Source organism: Schistocerca piceifrons, chromosome 4, assembly GCF_021461385.2.
Source record: "Schistocerca piceifrons isolate TAMUIC-IGC-003096 chromosome 4, iqSchPice1.1, whole genome shotgun sequence".
NCBI lineage: Eukaryota > Metazoa > Arthropoda > Insecta > Orthoptera > Acrididae > Schistocerca > Schistocerca piceifrons.
Window position 1 is genome coordinate 128832967 of NC_060141.1, and position 17355 is coordinate 128850321.

General features: G+C 42.1%; 1 protein-coding gene across 1 annotated transcript in view; it reads left to right on the forward strand.

The window, feature by feature from the left end:
• Positions 1 to 16902, forward strand: part of LOC124796401 — a 43740-nt gene extending 26838 nt beyond the window's left edge. Inside the window, exon 2 of the mRNA XM_047260577.1 lies at positions 16362 to 16902. Coding sequence (XP_047116533.1) covers positions 16374 to 16727 — 354 coding nt within the window. The 5' untranslated portion in view covers positions 16362 to 16373 and the 3' untranslated portion in view covers positions 16728 to 16902. The remainder of the gene's footprint in view (positions 1 to 16361) is intronic.
• Positions 16903 to 17355: the final 453 nt, after the last annotated feature.

Here is a 17355-nt window from a genome sequence, read left to right on the forward strand (position 1 = left end):
CTTTCTCTTTTTCAAAGGGAAGCCTTAGGAAGTATTTTGAAAAATATATAAATAAAACTAGATATTGGGACAGACCTATGCCTTTGCCAGACATAATAAACATACTTAAGGCAAGATTACCAACTAACATCCGGAATCAATTAATTTACGGGAACGATAAAGACCTGGAGTCGTTCCTCACGACGTTAGATCATATAGACATTATAGAAGAGAGCAACCAGAAAGCCCGTAACAACAGATTCCAATATAGGGAGATAGAACCTCCGCCAAATGGTAGGCAAGGGAACGCATAGAGATCGATAAACAGTGGAGAAACCCCTCAAAATTTCAACAATAATACCGGCAATAGTCTTGCGAGGGGCTATCCAAGGAACAACAGGAATGGGAAAAGATACAATCCCGTATGGGGGAACGAAAGGTATTTCAGACCGCAAGCCTGGAACAATAACGATAATAGAAAGTGGAATCAACCGGGGGGAATAAACTCAAATAACCAATATCAGTGGGGACGGACATCTACGAATCAACCGGTAATTACCGAAGTGACGGACGATGTCAACCACCAGGCGAATCAAAATCCAACAAACTTGTAAGGACCCACTCGTGCCCCGGAGGAGCGGTCAACAATTTGTTGAGGGGCAACAGGATATGTGTACCCATGCTAACGTATAATGATGGACGATTACTGGCAGATGAATTGACCGAAGACTTAGAACTCCAAGATGAGGATAAGGAACAGGTGGCAGTAGCCGAAGTGCAAGTCATTTTGGAAACTGTACCTATAGTGGCGGTTTTAGACACAGCTGCAACCACAAATGTTATTTCGGAGGCTCTATTCAAACAAGATCAGAAATATAAGACGAGTACCAATTTTTCCAGTTCAAAATTGCAGAATAATAGGCGCCGTTGGGGCTAGATCGGCTAATGTAAAAGTGCAGTCACTACTTAGTGTAGAAGTCGGAAATGTAGCAATATTAAGCACATTCCTTGTTGTGAAAAATTTGGTGGTAGACTGCATTATCGGAGTCGACAGCCTACGTCAATACGGATGCAGAATAGATTTTAAAACAGGAAAAATTTGGTTAAATGTAAATAAACAAGAAATTGAGTTGGACTTGTTGAAAAACGAAAGCCTTACCAGAAAATATAATAGTGGGATCAGTGTGCAAGTAATTAGGACTGCACAAAATTCTAAACAGCACGTAAATAATGAGTTCCAAGTCAACGGAGATTTCGGTCAATTAGTGTATGAGAAGTTAAATGAATCCGACTGTATTATTGAAGATCAGAAGAAGCAGCTCAAAGAATTATTATTAGTGTATGAAAACGTGTTTGATGAAAGGCCAGGAGTTATTAAGGGATACATATGCCATCTCTACGTTAAGCCGCACGAAACGTATTGTAGAACTTTCTATCCTGTTCCCTGGAGGTTAAAGGCTCAAGTTCAAAAAGAAATAGATCGCATGTTGAAATGGGGTTTGATCGAACCCTCTACAAGCCCATACTGCTCCCCATTGTTGGTCGTGCCAAAAGCAAAATGAACGCTCGTAAAAAACATAACAATAAACTGTGTGTGTAGTGATAGAAACATTTAAATTGAAATAGTTAATCAGTGACATAGAGTATAGAAATAGTGACTAACTATTAATATCAAGTGTTGTAAAGAAGGTAGTGGAGATAGGATTCACCTGTGGTTTGGGTGAACTTAGAACTTTAGCATTGCTAATGTCATTAAGAATGATTAAAGATCTAACTGACCGTCAAGAAGAATGAAATGTTTCCCGTAAATGACGTTGAATAATCAAAAGAGGTTCCGAGTGAATATTCATATATAATCTCATGTGAACGCTGAGGTGTGTAAACGAGTGAAGGGATGTGTTGTGGCAGTGAATTGTGAGTGACGGTTAACGCCGCAAAGATAATTTCCCGCGCAAAACAGTTGACGTCGGCGCGAGAATTAAAATCGATATAGACGACACAGATATGCTTTGTAAGAGACTCGCACCAAACGCGAGGATAAACTGATTCATGTTGAACTTTAAAAGGAATAGGTGTTATAATTAGAAGTTAAGAGTTTTTAATTTATTAACGAATGATTAAAGAAAGTAATATTCATAGATTCAGTAGTAATTTAATGGTTCGTGTTCGTTTGGGAATTTTGTGTGAAAAATCCATTTCCATATATGAGCATGGATGAACACCGTATGAATCAGAAAGTAATTGAAAGAAGCGAATCCGCATTCCTCAATGCTAATAACTTTTACATTTCAGCACTCAAGCGAAGAAATATATGTATTTAGAATAAAAAGTTTTGAGTATAGCTAAATTATATGACTTATCAAGGAAATATGGATGATGTCTTGGTATAAAATGAACTACACTTTCCATTATTCGATGATTTGAATCCAAAATCTATAGTAAGTTACATGAATCCTTTAAATTACGAAGAACAAATCAGTGATAGAAAATGTGTTAGAACTTTTGGACTTATAAGCACAAGTGGGGAGGCAAAGTCAAAAGGAGTATTCAAAAGGGAGTAAATCGGATGATGCTTTTGGCAACATCATTAGTTAATGGTTGAATTCCTTGAAGTACGTCGTAACAAAAAGGATCCATGAAGCCATAAGGATTTGGCTTTCAAAAGGGAGAATCTTGGACGGTGCAACCTAATCAGTTCTCTTACAGGAAGAGTTTACCTTTTGGTCATTGCTAATTCTTTTGGAATGAATGTTGCATGTGAATTCGAGTATCCCTGTTCCTTCTACTCTTCCCATTGTGGGCCGCGTAGAAGATCAACTACAGAGGGGGCCGCGTAGAAGACCGACTACAAATTTGGACGTCGGGGACATGCAAGACCCGGGGGAGTTTAGCACCGCAAGATGTTGTACCAGGAGCAAGATTGTAAAACGAGAATTCACGTTATTTACTGTAAAACGTTTTTTTTTGCTAGAGGCACAAACCACTCTTCTCCAAATCGTGATACAAATTGATTCCTGTCTTTCCTTTAGAGATCTATTTCAAAATTATATTTGTTTTTCTTCTATAGGCTTTCCTATCTTCTATGTACCGTAGGCTGGGGGTCTACGCTTAAGAGGTTTTCCAAGGTTTCCCTGCTTAAGAAAGTTCCCGAATGGGTAGACCCTGATAACAGTTTCATGAAAGATAATCTTCCTTGGTTGTGCACAGCAAAGATAACACCTAGATGCACGTAAAAGCTATACAGCCGCGGTACCTGTCTCTTCATTTCTTCTGTCTTCAACATTTCTTTTCTTCGTCTGTCTCAAATATAATATTCTTTTTCAGTCGGAGGACTGACAATCATCACTTCCGGGTTATCCACGATAATAGATAGATCGCGAAGTGTGTTCGGTAAATAAAAATTGAGCTCACAAACTTCGCTCGCTGCGAGGGGCATTGTAATCTCCCCACGGAAAATTACCCTCTACCACGCAATAATTAATAATGGTCAATCAAATCATCCACATTTATTTACGTTTGAAAAGTATCTGATCAGATTTTCTAGTAATATATGCGCCGACAGCTCGTCGACGCCAAGGTATTTTTCTAGTACGTTTATTCTTTGGAACAACAGAGGTACAGAAATGTATGCTCCATGGTTATTATAGTGGGAGAAAGGAACAGCTTCGGAAGTATCGGTTGGAAGATTTTCGGATTGCTAAAAGAGATTTATTTACTCTTCTTCGCGCTAAAGCGAGCTAGGAAAGTTTGTGCCGCTAGCGTGATAGATAAAGAGAAAGAAAACCCTGTAAAAGAAAATTACATGAGACTTGGAACCAACAGAAAACGGAATATGTACGAAAATTGATTCAATATACAATTTTCCTCAGAAATAAAGTTTGTGACCATTTTATTCTAGAGTGAATGATGAATGAGTTCTCTGTCTGAATCACTGATGATTGTCTGGGCCCTGTAATTAATTGGGAAGTTTCAGCTGTGACGAAGAGAGCCTGCAATCTCTGAGTTTTTATAAATAGTCCAAAAAGGCTTCGTCCACATCTGAAATTTTAGATCTGTCGTAAACTGAACGAATTGTTCAAACGATCGATTTTCCCAACTGAATGCAGCGCTTAATAATAATAACAAATGTAAAGATCTTTTCCAGCAAGCCAGCCGCTGAACATTAAGACGAAGGGCTCCACCAGAGATTCTACTAGGCTGATTTCACGTAAATAATATAGTTAAACTGTACACAGATAAAGGACAGAGAGAGAGAGAGAGAGAGAGAGAGAGAGAGAGAGCGAATGAAATTCGAGAAATTACTCAGAATCCTCCATTAACATAATTGTTTGTCTGTCTTTTCACGGATCAGCCTAACTCGAAAACACGAAGCCCTGACTTTATTGCACCGATTTATGTGTGAGGGTGAAAGAGCGATAAAGGCGACAGATACACTTCTGTACAGACAAAACATTACACCAAGTTAGCGGCAAGCTGCATTCATATAGACTTTCATCATTTACAGAGTAGAATTCATTATAGCAGGATTCGAACCTGTGACTGTAGCGGTCGCGCGGTTCCGGACTGTAGCGCCTCGAACCGCTCGGCCACCACGGCCGGCGATGTTTAGGTGCTTAACAGAGTTACAAATGCAAAACTGCTTAAACTGTTCGGAAAGAAACGCTGGAGGATTATCGCTAACAACAACCTTAGGGGGTCCAAATCAGCTAAAGATGTTGGTCAGATAGGCAATGATAATGACCACCGTGACTCACGACTATGGATTAACCGTACAGATCTGGAAACCGCGTCAACAACCACCAGAAAGTATGTGTTCCCCTTCTTGGTACAAGAAAGAGGCCCTAAGCGATAGATAGTTTCTCCACAGGGTTCTCCTCGAGCTCGGATTGTAACAACCCTTCGAAGGACTGTTACTGGATTTAGGCTTCTTACAAGCTTGACACTCATACAGTAATTTCCTGATACCCTTATACAATATGGGCCAAGTGAGGTGAGCCTTAACCTTTTCCGTGGTTTTATGGAGGCCCAGATATCCTCCCACTAGGGAATTATTAAAATAATGGAAAACGGGAGGCATCAGCCGCGGTTTCGTTAAAGCGTTTACGTAGTATGCCATTCCTGATGGAGTAGTCCCTAAGGATCTAGATTCTGTTTGGATTTAAGGTCAAAAAATAACTGGGTAACTTCAGCTTAAACGGAACACACAGCTGGATGAGACTCACTAACGCCCTTATTCTCAATGCCCCTTCCCCCTAAAACATGTGACAGAGGGCATCGGCGACTTGGTTATCGGATTCCATTATGTGTTGCACCTTCAAGTGAAATTCTGAGGTGCGGACCGCCCACTTGACAGTCCTGCTAGTTTTCCTGAATTGAGCCAACACCCAACTTACGGTCTGACAGTGCGTCTCGAGATCAAAATCCCATGCTGAAGATAGAACTGCAACTTCTCTAAGGCGGAAAGCACAGCTAGCGCCTCGAACTCATAAACGGAGTAATATATCTCGGGACCAGACAACCTTCTAGATGTGAAAGCCAATGGGCGTGTTATACCCAGATCCTCCTGCAACAACGCTGCAGCATTACCGGCACTGGAGGCATCAGTTTGTACGATAAATCTTTTGCTGAAATCCGGCACGGCTAAGACGGGCGGATTGGTGATAACGGTCTTTATAGCTTCAAATGCCGCTTGTTGGCTCTCACCCTAGATAAATTTCTTCCCCTTCCTACGTAGTTTGTACAGGGAGCGGCCGTCTGGGCAAAATATGGGACAAACCGACGAAAATAATTCGCCATCTCAATAACTCTGGCTACCTCCCGCATATTTCGGAGCTGAGGAAATTTCATCAACATCTTAGTGCGTTCCTGGTCAGTCATAACGCTGTTCCTGAAATTAAATGGCCCAGAAAGAACATCTGTTTCTTAGCAAGTGTAATCTTGGACGGCTTAACGGTCAACCCCACATCACGAAACTTGGAGATGACTTCCCAGAGATGAGAAATACGATCCTCAAACGACTGACTATAAATGACATAATCAAGGTAATTAAAGACACAAGAAAAGTTCAAATTGCCCAGAATTTGATCTAATAAACGAGACAAAACCGCCGCCCCACTAGAAAGCCGAAAGGCACCTGGTTAAAATCATAAACTGCAGCGCAGAACACGGTGACATGTTTAGACTCCTCGATAAGAGGAATATGATAATAAACTGGGCTGAATCACGCACCGTGAACCACTTAGCCCCCAAAAACCAGGTAAAGCAGCTGTGTAGATCCGACAAGGGGAGGGATTCTAAGATAACTTTTTTAAAGGAGTCTATAATCAACCACCAGCCCCTAGTCTTGACTCTGAAATTCAGGAACGAGAAACTCGATGACATGTAGGGAGATGTAGACGGCCTAATGACTCCATCCTTCAACATACTGTCCAATTTCTGTCTCTAGATTTTCATTTTTGGCGGCGAGAGGCGATAAGGAGACTGTAACACCGGAATATCGTCAGCCAGATGTATGTAGTACAGCCACAGTATGACGTTAGTGACCCCCAACTTAGTAGAGAAAACCTCGTGAAACTCCCCTAATAAATTAAACAACTGCCTTGATTGATCCAGCTCAAGATGGGCCACATCGAATTCACCAGAGCTACAGTTCACCAAATCCCCCACACTTGCGCAATGGCAAGTGCAGAAGACTGTGTTGTCACTAGGCGAAAACCTAGAAGAGAAGGTGCAGCTCACAAAGTCGAGCAGTAATCCAGTTTTCCACATGAAATCACACCCGAACAACAAACTGAGCACTATATCATTAACAAGCAAAAGTAAAATGGGCCATGAGAAATTACAAATGGACAGACTACGGCGCACCTCGCCGACCAGAGGCAACTCTTTCCTACTGGCCACACGACATCTCTGAGCACAGGGGCGCACAGAAAATAATTTACACAAATTTCCAAGCTCCAAATACCAATTATAGTTCAACAGGGACACAGAGCTACCAGAATACAACAGCGTGCACAAAGGTTCTTGTCCTAGACGGCCACAGATAAAAGGGAGGGAGCTCGAATACGCGCGAAACGTGGCCCGCGCCTAACAAGGGGAAGGCCTCAGACACGGCCAACCGATTCGGCTCAAATTTGGTAGGTCTCTTGTGTACAACCTAAAACGAAGGATTCTAAGATACTTTGGGTCAACACCCCTGCGTTTTTGAGAAAATCACCCCTAAAATTTATGACGAGCAATCGACTCAAAATTGGAGGGATCGATAGATAATTGTAAATAGAGCATTTTTCATCATCAGGTATGGGGGTCCGCAAAGGCAAACTTTCCAATAAATCGAGGAAAGAAGCTTTTACAACTGTCGCTTCTGTACCAACATGGTAAACGCTTTACGCCGACAGTGCCGATAGCGCAACGGCAAAGGTAACTGGTTGGGAATCGGAAAACCCGGGTTCGAATCTCGAAGAAACCTAACGGATGTTATTATTTTCGTTTGTATTTTTCCGTATCTCAATTGATAGGAATAGGAGGGTTAATAAGGTAAGTAAATCAATAAGGAATGATGATAATAATAAGGTAGGCAAACTAATTTCCCAAACGCCGTGAGTTAGTAAAGTATTAAACTTTTAAGCCTTGTCACATGAAAACAACCCCGATTAAGAGTGCTGCGAATTCCTCACGAGGGATCACAGATAGCCAACCGCGCGACGCTTGTTTACAGCGAGGCACGGGACAGAACGCACGCGGTGAGAGTTAAGTTGTCCCGGTTGCCTCTTTGTCATATAGTTGTGAACCTGGAAGAGTGAAGGTGTCCAGCACGAGCCTTATAGAAGTCAATCGGAAAAAGTTTGTTTTCCGTCATTAGGCTGCCGCGGATACATGTAGTGATTTTTCCATCGTTAATGCTCCGAATGAAATATGTTTTGTGATTGAATACAGTGTTCTTCCGTAAGTAACATATGACGAGTACTGTATATAGTTTGTGGTAATTAGCTCATCTGTTTATACCGTAGTAACTGTGTCATATCTTTCAAGTGCATAATCTGCATAATGGAGGATGTACACGCTTTGACTAGCGCTGTAATATATAGTTGGGAGCCTGTCACAGACGATGGCAAGCGGGAAGTTACCGACGCTGTTGTTGTTGTTGGGTTGGGGGTTGGGTTTTTTGGGGGGGAGAGACCCAAAAGCGAGGTCATCGGTCTCATCGGATTAGGGAAGGAAGTCGGCCGTGCCCTTTCAAAGGAACCATCCCGGCATTTGCCTGTAGCGATTTAGGGAAATGACGGAACACCTAAATCAGGATGGACGGACGCGGGATTGAACCGTCGCCCTCCCGAATGCGAGTCCAGTGTGCTAACCACTGCGCCACTTCGCTCGGTACCGACGCTGTGTTTTGGTTTGTAAAAGTGTTGCAAGACAGATACATTATCAATGCACCACCAGAAGCAGGCAGTTCTGGTTCTCAGCGTTCCAGATTGATAGGAGAGGCTATCGTCGAGCGATTTTTGGAGCTGACGAACGAAATGACTTTTGTTGATACTGAAATACTGTGCCATGAAGACGAAGCAGAAGGTGATTCAGTGGAAGACATCCCGACTAGTGAATCGCAAAGTGGTCTTAACATTTCGGAAATCTCCACGTCACTGGGAATATGTGCTTCATCTGTTCCCGATGAGTATTACGAACCGGTTACTAAACGATTGAACTACGGCGCTATACCCCTTGAAGTAAAAGTAAAGGCGGTAGCGCTAGCCAGGAATCATCCAAATTGGAACTTACAAACAGTGCAGAAGAGTGGAGCAACAAGAGCCCTGAAAAGGAAGAAGGACGTGAAATTGTGGGAAAGTGATTTCGTTAAAGGAGGGACAAGATACGACAAATATCAGGCGATAAATAAGTGGACATACGACCGATTTGTCGAATCTCGTTGTCGTAACGATAATGTAACAACGAGAATACTTCAGGAGTGGACTACAGGTGCAGCGCTTCAGTATACGGCCAACAAGGATTTTACGGTTGCTTCATCATTATCTGGGGCAGGAAATTTCAAATGAGAGTATAAAATTCGTCAACGGCACGTCACTAAATACGTCTCTCATAAGGAGGTATAAAGTATAGAAGATATACAGAAAGTGGCGGCTCTTTTCAGCACACAAACGGCGTCACTTATGACCGGTTTTAATCGTGATTACGTGATCAACACCGATCAAACAGGGTGCGAGTATCGGGTGAACATTTTACGCACGTTTCTCGCATAAGGGAGAAAAACGAACCCATGTCGCAGTTCGTAGTAAAAACAAACTAACACATTCGTACACGGCGCAATATGCCATCACAGCCTCTGGAAAAGATTTGCCTAATGTTTTCCTGTCTTTACAAGAACCGAATGTTACGTTTGGTCCTCGGGTTATAGAAGAGGTCAATCGTTTAACCGACTCGTTGAAAAATGTTTACATTACCTGCACCAAATCCGGGAAACTGACGAAAGCGATTTACAGAACATTTCTTGAGAATGTTTTAAAACCATACGTTTCTGATAATAAGTTTTGTCTAATATTGGATTCCTGGAGAGGACAAATTAATACTACAATATATGACACAATGTTTATAGATGGCGAGGGTTAGCCGACGTACACAGTAAAAGTAATACCGCCAAAGTGCACACCTGTGTGCCAGCCGTGTGATGTTTATTTCTGTCGCCAGGTTCAAAACTTTATTTCCAGGCTTCAGAATTGCAGTGTGCTTCTGGAAACCCAGCGGGAATTGCGCAACCGCACGGATTCAATAACTATTCACAGCATAATTCATAACCAACTTTCAGCACCGATTTTCAGGCAATGATATCGTATGCGTGGTACGCATCAAAATTAATTCCCAGAAAAGACATTTTTAAATGTAAACCAAGTTTGTTTTCCGCTGACTCTTCGGAAGGAACAGTGTGGCTGTCGAAAGATTGCATTCATTAGATGTTCTTGGTGCCGTGAGTATATTTGTTTCGAATGTTTATATGACAAGTATCATCCATCTAGTTGTTCGAAGAAAAGTGAGGACACGTAACAGTGACTGGAAGAGCCATTGTAAAGTGACCTGGAGTAACATTTTAGTTGTTTACTATCCCAAGAGGTTTGAGAAATTTATTTGCCTATCTTATTATTGTGATTCCTTATTGATTTACTTACCTTATTAACCCTTCTATTTCTATCAATATGGAAAAACACAAACGTAAACAAGAACATCCGGTAGGTTTCTTCGAGATCCGAACCCGGACGTCACATGACATCCGTTCCAGTTCGTTGATGATCCTTTCACTCAGTTTTTTATTTTTTTATTTTTTTTTTATTTTTTAAATTTTTTTTTATTGCAGAGGCCAACCAGCTTTCTGACCGAACACGCTGAGCTACCGTGCCGGCTAATCTTGGCCGTTGCGCTATCGGTGCTGTCGACGAAAAGCGTTTACCATGTGGGTACAGAAGCGGCAGTTGAAAAGTTTCTTACCTTGATTTCTGGAAAAGTATGCGTTTTCGGACCCCGTATCTGATGATGAAAAATGCGCTATTTTCAGTTATCTGTCGATCCTGCCAATTTTGAGTCAACTGCTCGTCATAACCTTTAGTGGTGATTTTCTCAAAAACGCGGGGATGTTGACCCAAAATATCTTAGAGTCCTTCGTTTTAGGCTGTACACAAGAGACCTGCCAAATTTGAGCCGAATCAGTTGGCCGTGTCTGAGGCCTTACCCTTGTAAGACGGAAACAATCCCCCGCCCCCTTCATCACCTGGCGTCATTTGCCGAGTCTAAGAGCTCATGCTATGGGACACGCAGACCAAGTGATCGCGGGTCCCCCACCAAAAACAACCTTTCCCAGAAAATGTGTTGGATGCTTGAGGAGCCGCATTATTTCTCGAGGTGGGAAGATGAGTTTCCAAGTACTCTTCATGCCTCCGCTCCTCATCGGCAAATGACAAGGATTCAATGGAATCAACCAATGTTTGCAGTTCCCGTAAGCTAATGGAGCTGCAAGAAAAGGCCAAGTGCGACTTATCCTCAGGACACATGCCCTCCAAAATGTTTGATAAAGTATTGAGTTCCGAAACCATCATACCAAGAGCCAAGGTGGCTAGGCACACTCGCTCATCATACAGGCTCGGTGGTTCAAACAAATGGTTCAAATGGCTCTGAGCACTATGGGACTTAACATCTATGGTCATCAGTCCCCTAGAACTTAGAGCTACTTAAACCTAACTAACCTAAGGACAGCACACAACACCCAGTCATCACGAGGCAGAGAAAATTCCTGACCTCGGTGGTTCAAGTGATACCTACCACCTGACAGTAATATTTTCGTTAAAGCTCGTTTCGCATCTGCGGCGAGAGCTTCCTATCGACATTCAGTCCCTATAGTTGTCCTATTGTCCCGACCCTCTTCAGGACTAGATATAAAACCACCCAGAGTACCTTTCGCCAAGGAGTAAAGTAATGCTAATATCACATGGTGATAAAGGCATCTGCACGAAATTCAAATAGCACCAGCAGGCACAAAAACTGCTGGACACTGCCCAAGGTATCGAGCGAAAGCTGTGAAATACTATTGAGCAGGCACATAATTGGGTTGAGTAGTCTAGAGACATGATTGGCCAGAGGGCTACCTAAACCTTTGACCCAGACACCTCATCAAAGAACTGATTTTTGGGGGTAGCTGCTGGACTTGCTCCCGCTTCCTGACTTTCCAAGCTTAAGGAGGCCGCTTGGACCTGCAAATCCCTCGCTCGATCACTCAGCTGCCCCACCCTGGTAACTTCAGGCTGGCTAAGTTGCAAGGAGCTAATGTCCATCTCACGATTCCCCAGATGTGCTATGTGGGTCTGAATTCTACCAATTTGCCTAACAGGAAGTTGACTATCCTGCAGAAAGGACCAGTTCCTCTGCACGTCGTCCAACGCACCGGGCCGGCCGAAGTGGCCGAGCGGTTCTAGGCACTTCAGTCTGGAACCGCGCGACCGCTACGGTCGCAGGTTCGAATCCTGCCTCGGGCATGGATGTGTGTGATGTCCTTAGGTTAGTTAGGTTTACGTAGTTCTAAGTTCTAGGGGACTGATGACCTCAGAAGTTAAGTCCCATAGTACTCAGAGCCATTTGAACCAACGAACGCACCGGAAATATTATCGAGGAAATGGTGCTCGCCGAAACGAAAAGTGGGTAGCTGAGCTACGCATGCAACCTGGCTGCCATCTCTGGAACACTTCCCTCGATTCTAAGCTCCCGAATTCTAATTTCATACTGCAAGAGCACCTTCTTTAGATGCCTGATTCCAGGACAGCCCCATACATCCATAACAAGCGAGCTCCTTGTGAACAAAGGAATACATTAATACAGTGTTAGACAGACAGAAAGAGATCTTTACACAGTGAGGAAATGATCACAGGAAATGGCTAATGGCCAGAAAAAAGTGGACAAATATAAAAGTCCCCTTGCAATCAGAAAGCAACCAGGCTCTGTGAACACCAGTTGGAACCTACAATTATGGATAAAGGGATGTAAGGCAAAAGTTTATGGTCCATGAACTATCATGAGTCATTTCCTGTTACTACCTAAATACCTACATAAATACCTCTGAAATGGGCAGACCTTTGATAATCACAGTTTCAGTTAACTGTTACACAAATTAAAATATGAGATCTTAATAATAGGGCATTGAAACAGATAGGCCTCAGTTAATAAGAGTTTCAGCTAACCCAGCTAATGAAATATCTCTTAAATCGATTAAAAGGGAACAGGCAGATCTTGAGAAATAACAGTTTTGATTAAGTAAAATTATCAGATAGGAAACAGGCAGGCCTTAATTAATAACAGCTTCAGTTAATTGAAGTCACCAAATAGAAAACAAGCATTCTTTATTTAATACGAGTTTCAGTTAAGTAAGACAACCAAATAGAAAATAAGCACGTCTTCCTGAGTAACTGTTTCAGTTAAGTAACCAAGAATTTGAATTGCCTCTTCACAAAGCGGTGCTCCAGAAGGCTTATATGCAAGGAGCACAAGACTACACCAGATAGGAAGGCCAAGAAAGCTTACAACGAGAGGACCGGCCTTCCAAGGCCCTTTTCGTTGGGTACAGACCTGCAGAACATGTATTAACACAGCAAGGTTAATTAGGTGAAAGCAACAATAATTAGCCAAATGATATACCCGTGTCACAGCAAGACGCCGCCTCGACAACGACGGCGAAACGACCGAAGGAAAACTAAGCTGCCAAACCCAATTACGTAGCCTCATCAACTGCAATTTTTGAGCCCCATGCACCTCGTAAGCCAATATAATTAACACAACGATGACGTCTTCAACGCCCGAAGGTATGTCGAAACTGGCACCCGGGAATATTACAAGAGAAATGTACCTATCTGGTGATCGAAGAAGACATTTGCCAGGGAAGTACTGCGTAACGAAGGGTGGTCGAGGGGGAGAAGGGGGCTGGTTCCACCCACAGCATAGAAGAAACACATTATCGCTCCAGCTCAGGAATAGGCTCACGTAGTTTAAGCTATCCTATTAACAAACAAGCGAGGCCAGTATAGACTCAGGAAAAGAAAACAACAGCCACAGTTCAAGGAACCAATTGGTGGTGAAATAGATCAGCTAAGAAATCGCAACAGACCCATAGGTGTCAATATTTACTTATTTATTTGCTGCCATTTACAAATGACCTGCCACCTTGTTACTAATACACGTTGTACTTTCACAATACGAAATTGTACAAGTACAGAATATGGTACTTATTTCTTATTTATTACTTTAAAAACGATTAATAGTATTCCAGCTTTAAATATTTATAAACATAAAAGGAATTAAGAAACAAAAACCTTAAAATGAGCGATTTATGAATGAGAGATAGGAATTTATGGAGGTTATGACATTTTATAACTTTCAGTCATATTGTGAACACGGGAAAATTTTTTCTAAAATAAACAACATTCCTACGCTTAAGATGGATAAATAAAAGATACTAAACATTTACGAAACTAACAAAATTTTGGAAAATCTAATTATAAACCATAACCATATTTTTAGGAAGAATGAAAACAGAAGATAAGAAAGATGATAGTGGAAGAATGTCCCATCACCAAGTGTGCCTGACAGTGAGTGTCTTGGAACTGTCCATCAAGCCACCGACCGCCAATCGCAGCTTTTCATCTAAATCTAACATCTATTCTTGATTTCCTAATAACTAAACCTGAACCTCAATTAATTTATTTACTTTTCTTAGGCTGTTGTATTGCTTATTTAAGGTATTCCTTCATTTTCATTTACGGTCATGTCGGGATCAATGTCATCAGTTGATTTTAGGTCGGAATCAGTGCTGTTTTCCAATCTGTGGATTTCATCCTGTCTATGCTTATAGGCTCGTTGTCTATCTCGGACATATGCTCTATAGATCGCTTTGGATATATCGTCAGTGAGTGCGTTTAACATGATCCATTGGTCTTCGTCTCTGAGCACTGTGTGCATGGCGTCTTGAATATTATTGTGGTTTAAGTGTATTGTGTGTCTGATGTTGGTATATCGTCCGCAGAAAAAAACGATGTGTTCTGAAGAGCCATCTTCCCCACATGTGCATGTTGGTGTCTGCCTGAGACTCACGCGGTTTAAGTGTGAGAGATAAGGGCCGTGTCCTGTTAATAAGTGTCCATACCACGGCTGGGATCGGTATGTTTGAGTTTTAGTCTCTCCCTTACATCGGGAAAGAACTGGTGTAGCCCGCGGCCCGTATCACTTGTGTTTCACTCGCGTTGCCCGGTATCCATCGTCCAATTTTTTAGAATTCGTTTTGAGGCAGTTGGTGTTCTAGTGATCTTTCGAACGTGGTAGTTCCTGCTCACCTTAAGGCAGCTTATAGCAGCTATATATCTTGTAATGTTTATCGGATAGATTCTGAGCATCACACAGAGTGATTCCACTGAGGTGGTGCTGAAAACTCCCGATAGTCTATGTAGGCCTCTCCTTTGTCTTCATATGTTGAGGATCCAGTTTATTGCTAGGCTCAAACTATGAGCCCATGTGCTGAGGTCGAAGTTAAGTCTCGACTAGAAGAGAGCACAATGGTATGTCCGTGTAACTGACAAGGGGAGTTTAAATTGTACTGAATTTAGTATTGCCAGTTTGTGTAGTATTTTTTCTCCCTTTTATGACAATGCACATGTGTTTATGGAAATTTTCCTTTTCGTCGAAGTGTACCTCAAGATAGCCTGTAGTGACCGCTTGTTTAATGTTTGTGCCCCTATTTTTAGACTAGGGTTAGTCTGGTGTTTTCGTCGCACGAAAATTTTTAATTCCACAGATAGATTAATATGACCAAGATGGGATGATGTGCTACCAGCAAGACGGTGCACCACCTTACTTCCTCAAGGAAGTTCAAGGTTTCCTGGATAATCGCTTCCCGCATTGGTCTGAAGAGACAATCGCATGGCCACATCGCTCCCCGTACTTGACACCACTTGATTTCCGCCTCTGAGGTTTCATTGAAGACCTCATGTATTTTACTCCCCTACCAAACTTTTCTACCGACCTGAAAAATCGAATCTACGCTGTCGTTACCTAAGTTACATCCGATTTGCTGCAACAACTGTGGGAAGAAGCTCACTGCCGGTGGGATGTTTGCAGCATCGGAAATGGCAGTCGCAACGATTCAGGTAACACTCGATACTTTTATGTGAAACTTGAAGTTTTTTGCAACAATACGACACGTCTACCAATTTTGTATGCTATATCAGCAACTTTCCATGTAATTCCAAAGTTGTAATAGCCCTTTTTGATTCACCCTGTATGTCTTAGCACATGTAGTACTCCCAATCACATTTCCCGAAGTCTAATTTGCTGTGTTATCGAACGTTCTTCGCTTATTCGAAGTCAGAGTGCAAGCATTGTGTTTCAATGAAATAGAACAAAGAGGAAATTAAGACTTCGCAAATGCGACATGTCGACATTTTCGGTGTAACCACCTTACAGTAAGTCCACCAACATCAAAAACTACAGTGAGCACACTAGGCAGATCTTTTTCGCGAGTTGTTACATTCCACAGTGACATGAGCCAAATCTGTCTCACTGCCGTATGGATGAATGTGGCCACAAACATACCAAAACAGTTTGGCACCATCGACAGCCCACCTAGAATAATATCTCACTCACTAAGAAGAACTTCCCATTAGTGTACTAAACATTTCCCGAATATTGGTGATTTAACATTTCTTACTACTGTTACAAGACCAATCTGACAACTGAGTATTACCCAGAGCTTACTTTACGTCTTAGGTAAGAGACTGTCACATGAGTGGACATATAAAACACTCATTGTTTATATAAAATATTCACTGTTTTTTTTTTCTTTTCAGAATGACTGTGTAATGAAGACAACGGAGTTACTTGTTGTGGCAACTGTCATTTTGTCGTTCGACAAAGGTTGTGACACGGTGCCAACAAGGCCACAGCAAGGGTCACTACAGCGTCAGCATCAGGGTCAACAGCCCCACCAGGGTGTGGCGCTCGCTCCGTGGTACGAGGAATATCCTGACATGACGGCATACCAGAACGTGCCACCTTACCTGCCTGTATATCCCGTGGTGCTGTATGACGGGTCCATTTACTATCCGCCTCCTATGGACTTGCAAGATCCTTATCACTACATGGGGCTGGGAGGATATGGACCCTGTCGCAGCGGCCAGAAGAAGCACAGTCGCAAGCACAAACCAAGACAATAGATATTTCAACGACACGTCGACTGTCACAGCAAAACTGATGTGTTAACATCAGTCGCTCAGTTTATTATTGACACTGTTAGAGCGTTCTCCGTGTGAGTTGCTAAAAACACACGTGACAGAGCCCCAAGTACCTGAAAAACTCAAAACTGGATTTACCTGTGTGCTGTGGAACTTTAACTACTCCAATTAAAGTGGAAAAATGAATTCAGAGCGACATTTATTAAAACACTAAAATTACTTTTATCTTGTATGTTACCAGTCTTATCGGAACAAAATGTTCATAGAGAAGGTAATACCATTAAGCTGTGGAGAAAGAACAACTTACAAGCAATAAGTCGATACATAAAGACAAAGTACATGATGCTTCAACTCTACTTAAATTCAAAAGCCATATCATACATATACGTTATTTCCAGATATGTATGTCATCTCACGTTTCACAGCGATAACAACTCCATAATACTAACAGGACACACATAGCTCGAAAACGAGCGCAGCTCAGAACTATTCAAACATAGATTTTAGTGTGAACCTTTCACCTACTCCCAAACGTTCTACATCCTCACATCTCTATACTATAATTTCCTACAGAGGGCTCCCTGAACTCTTATTTGTAAGCTTTCACTTA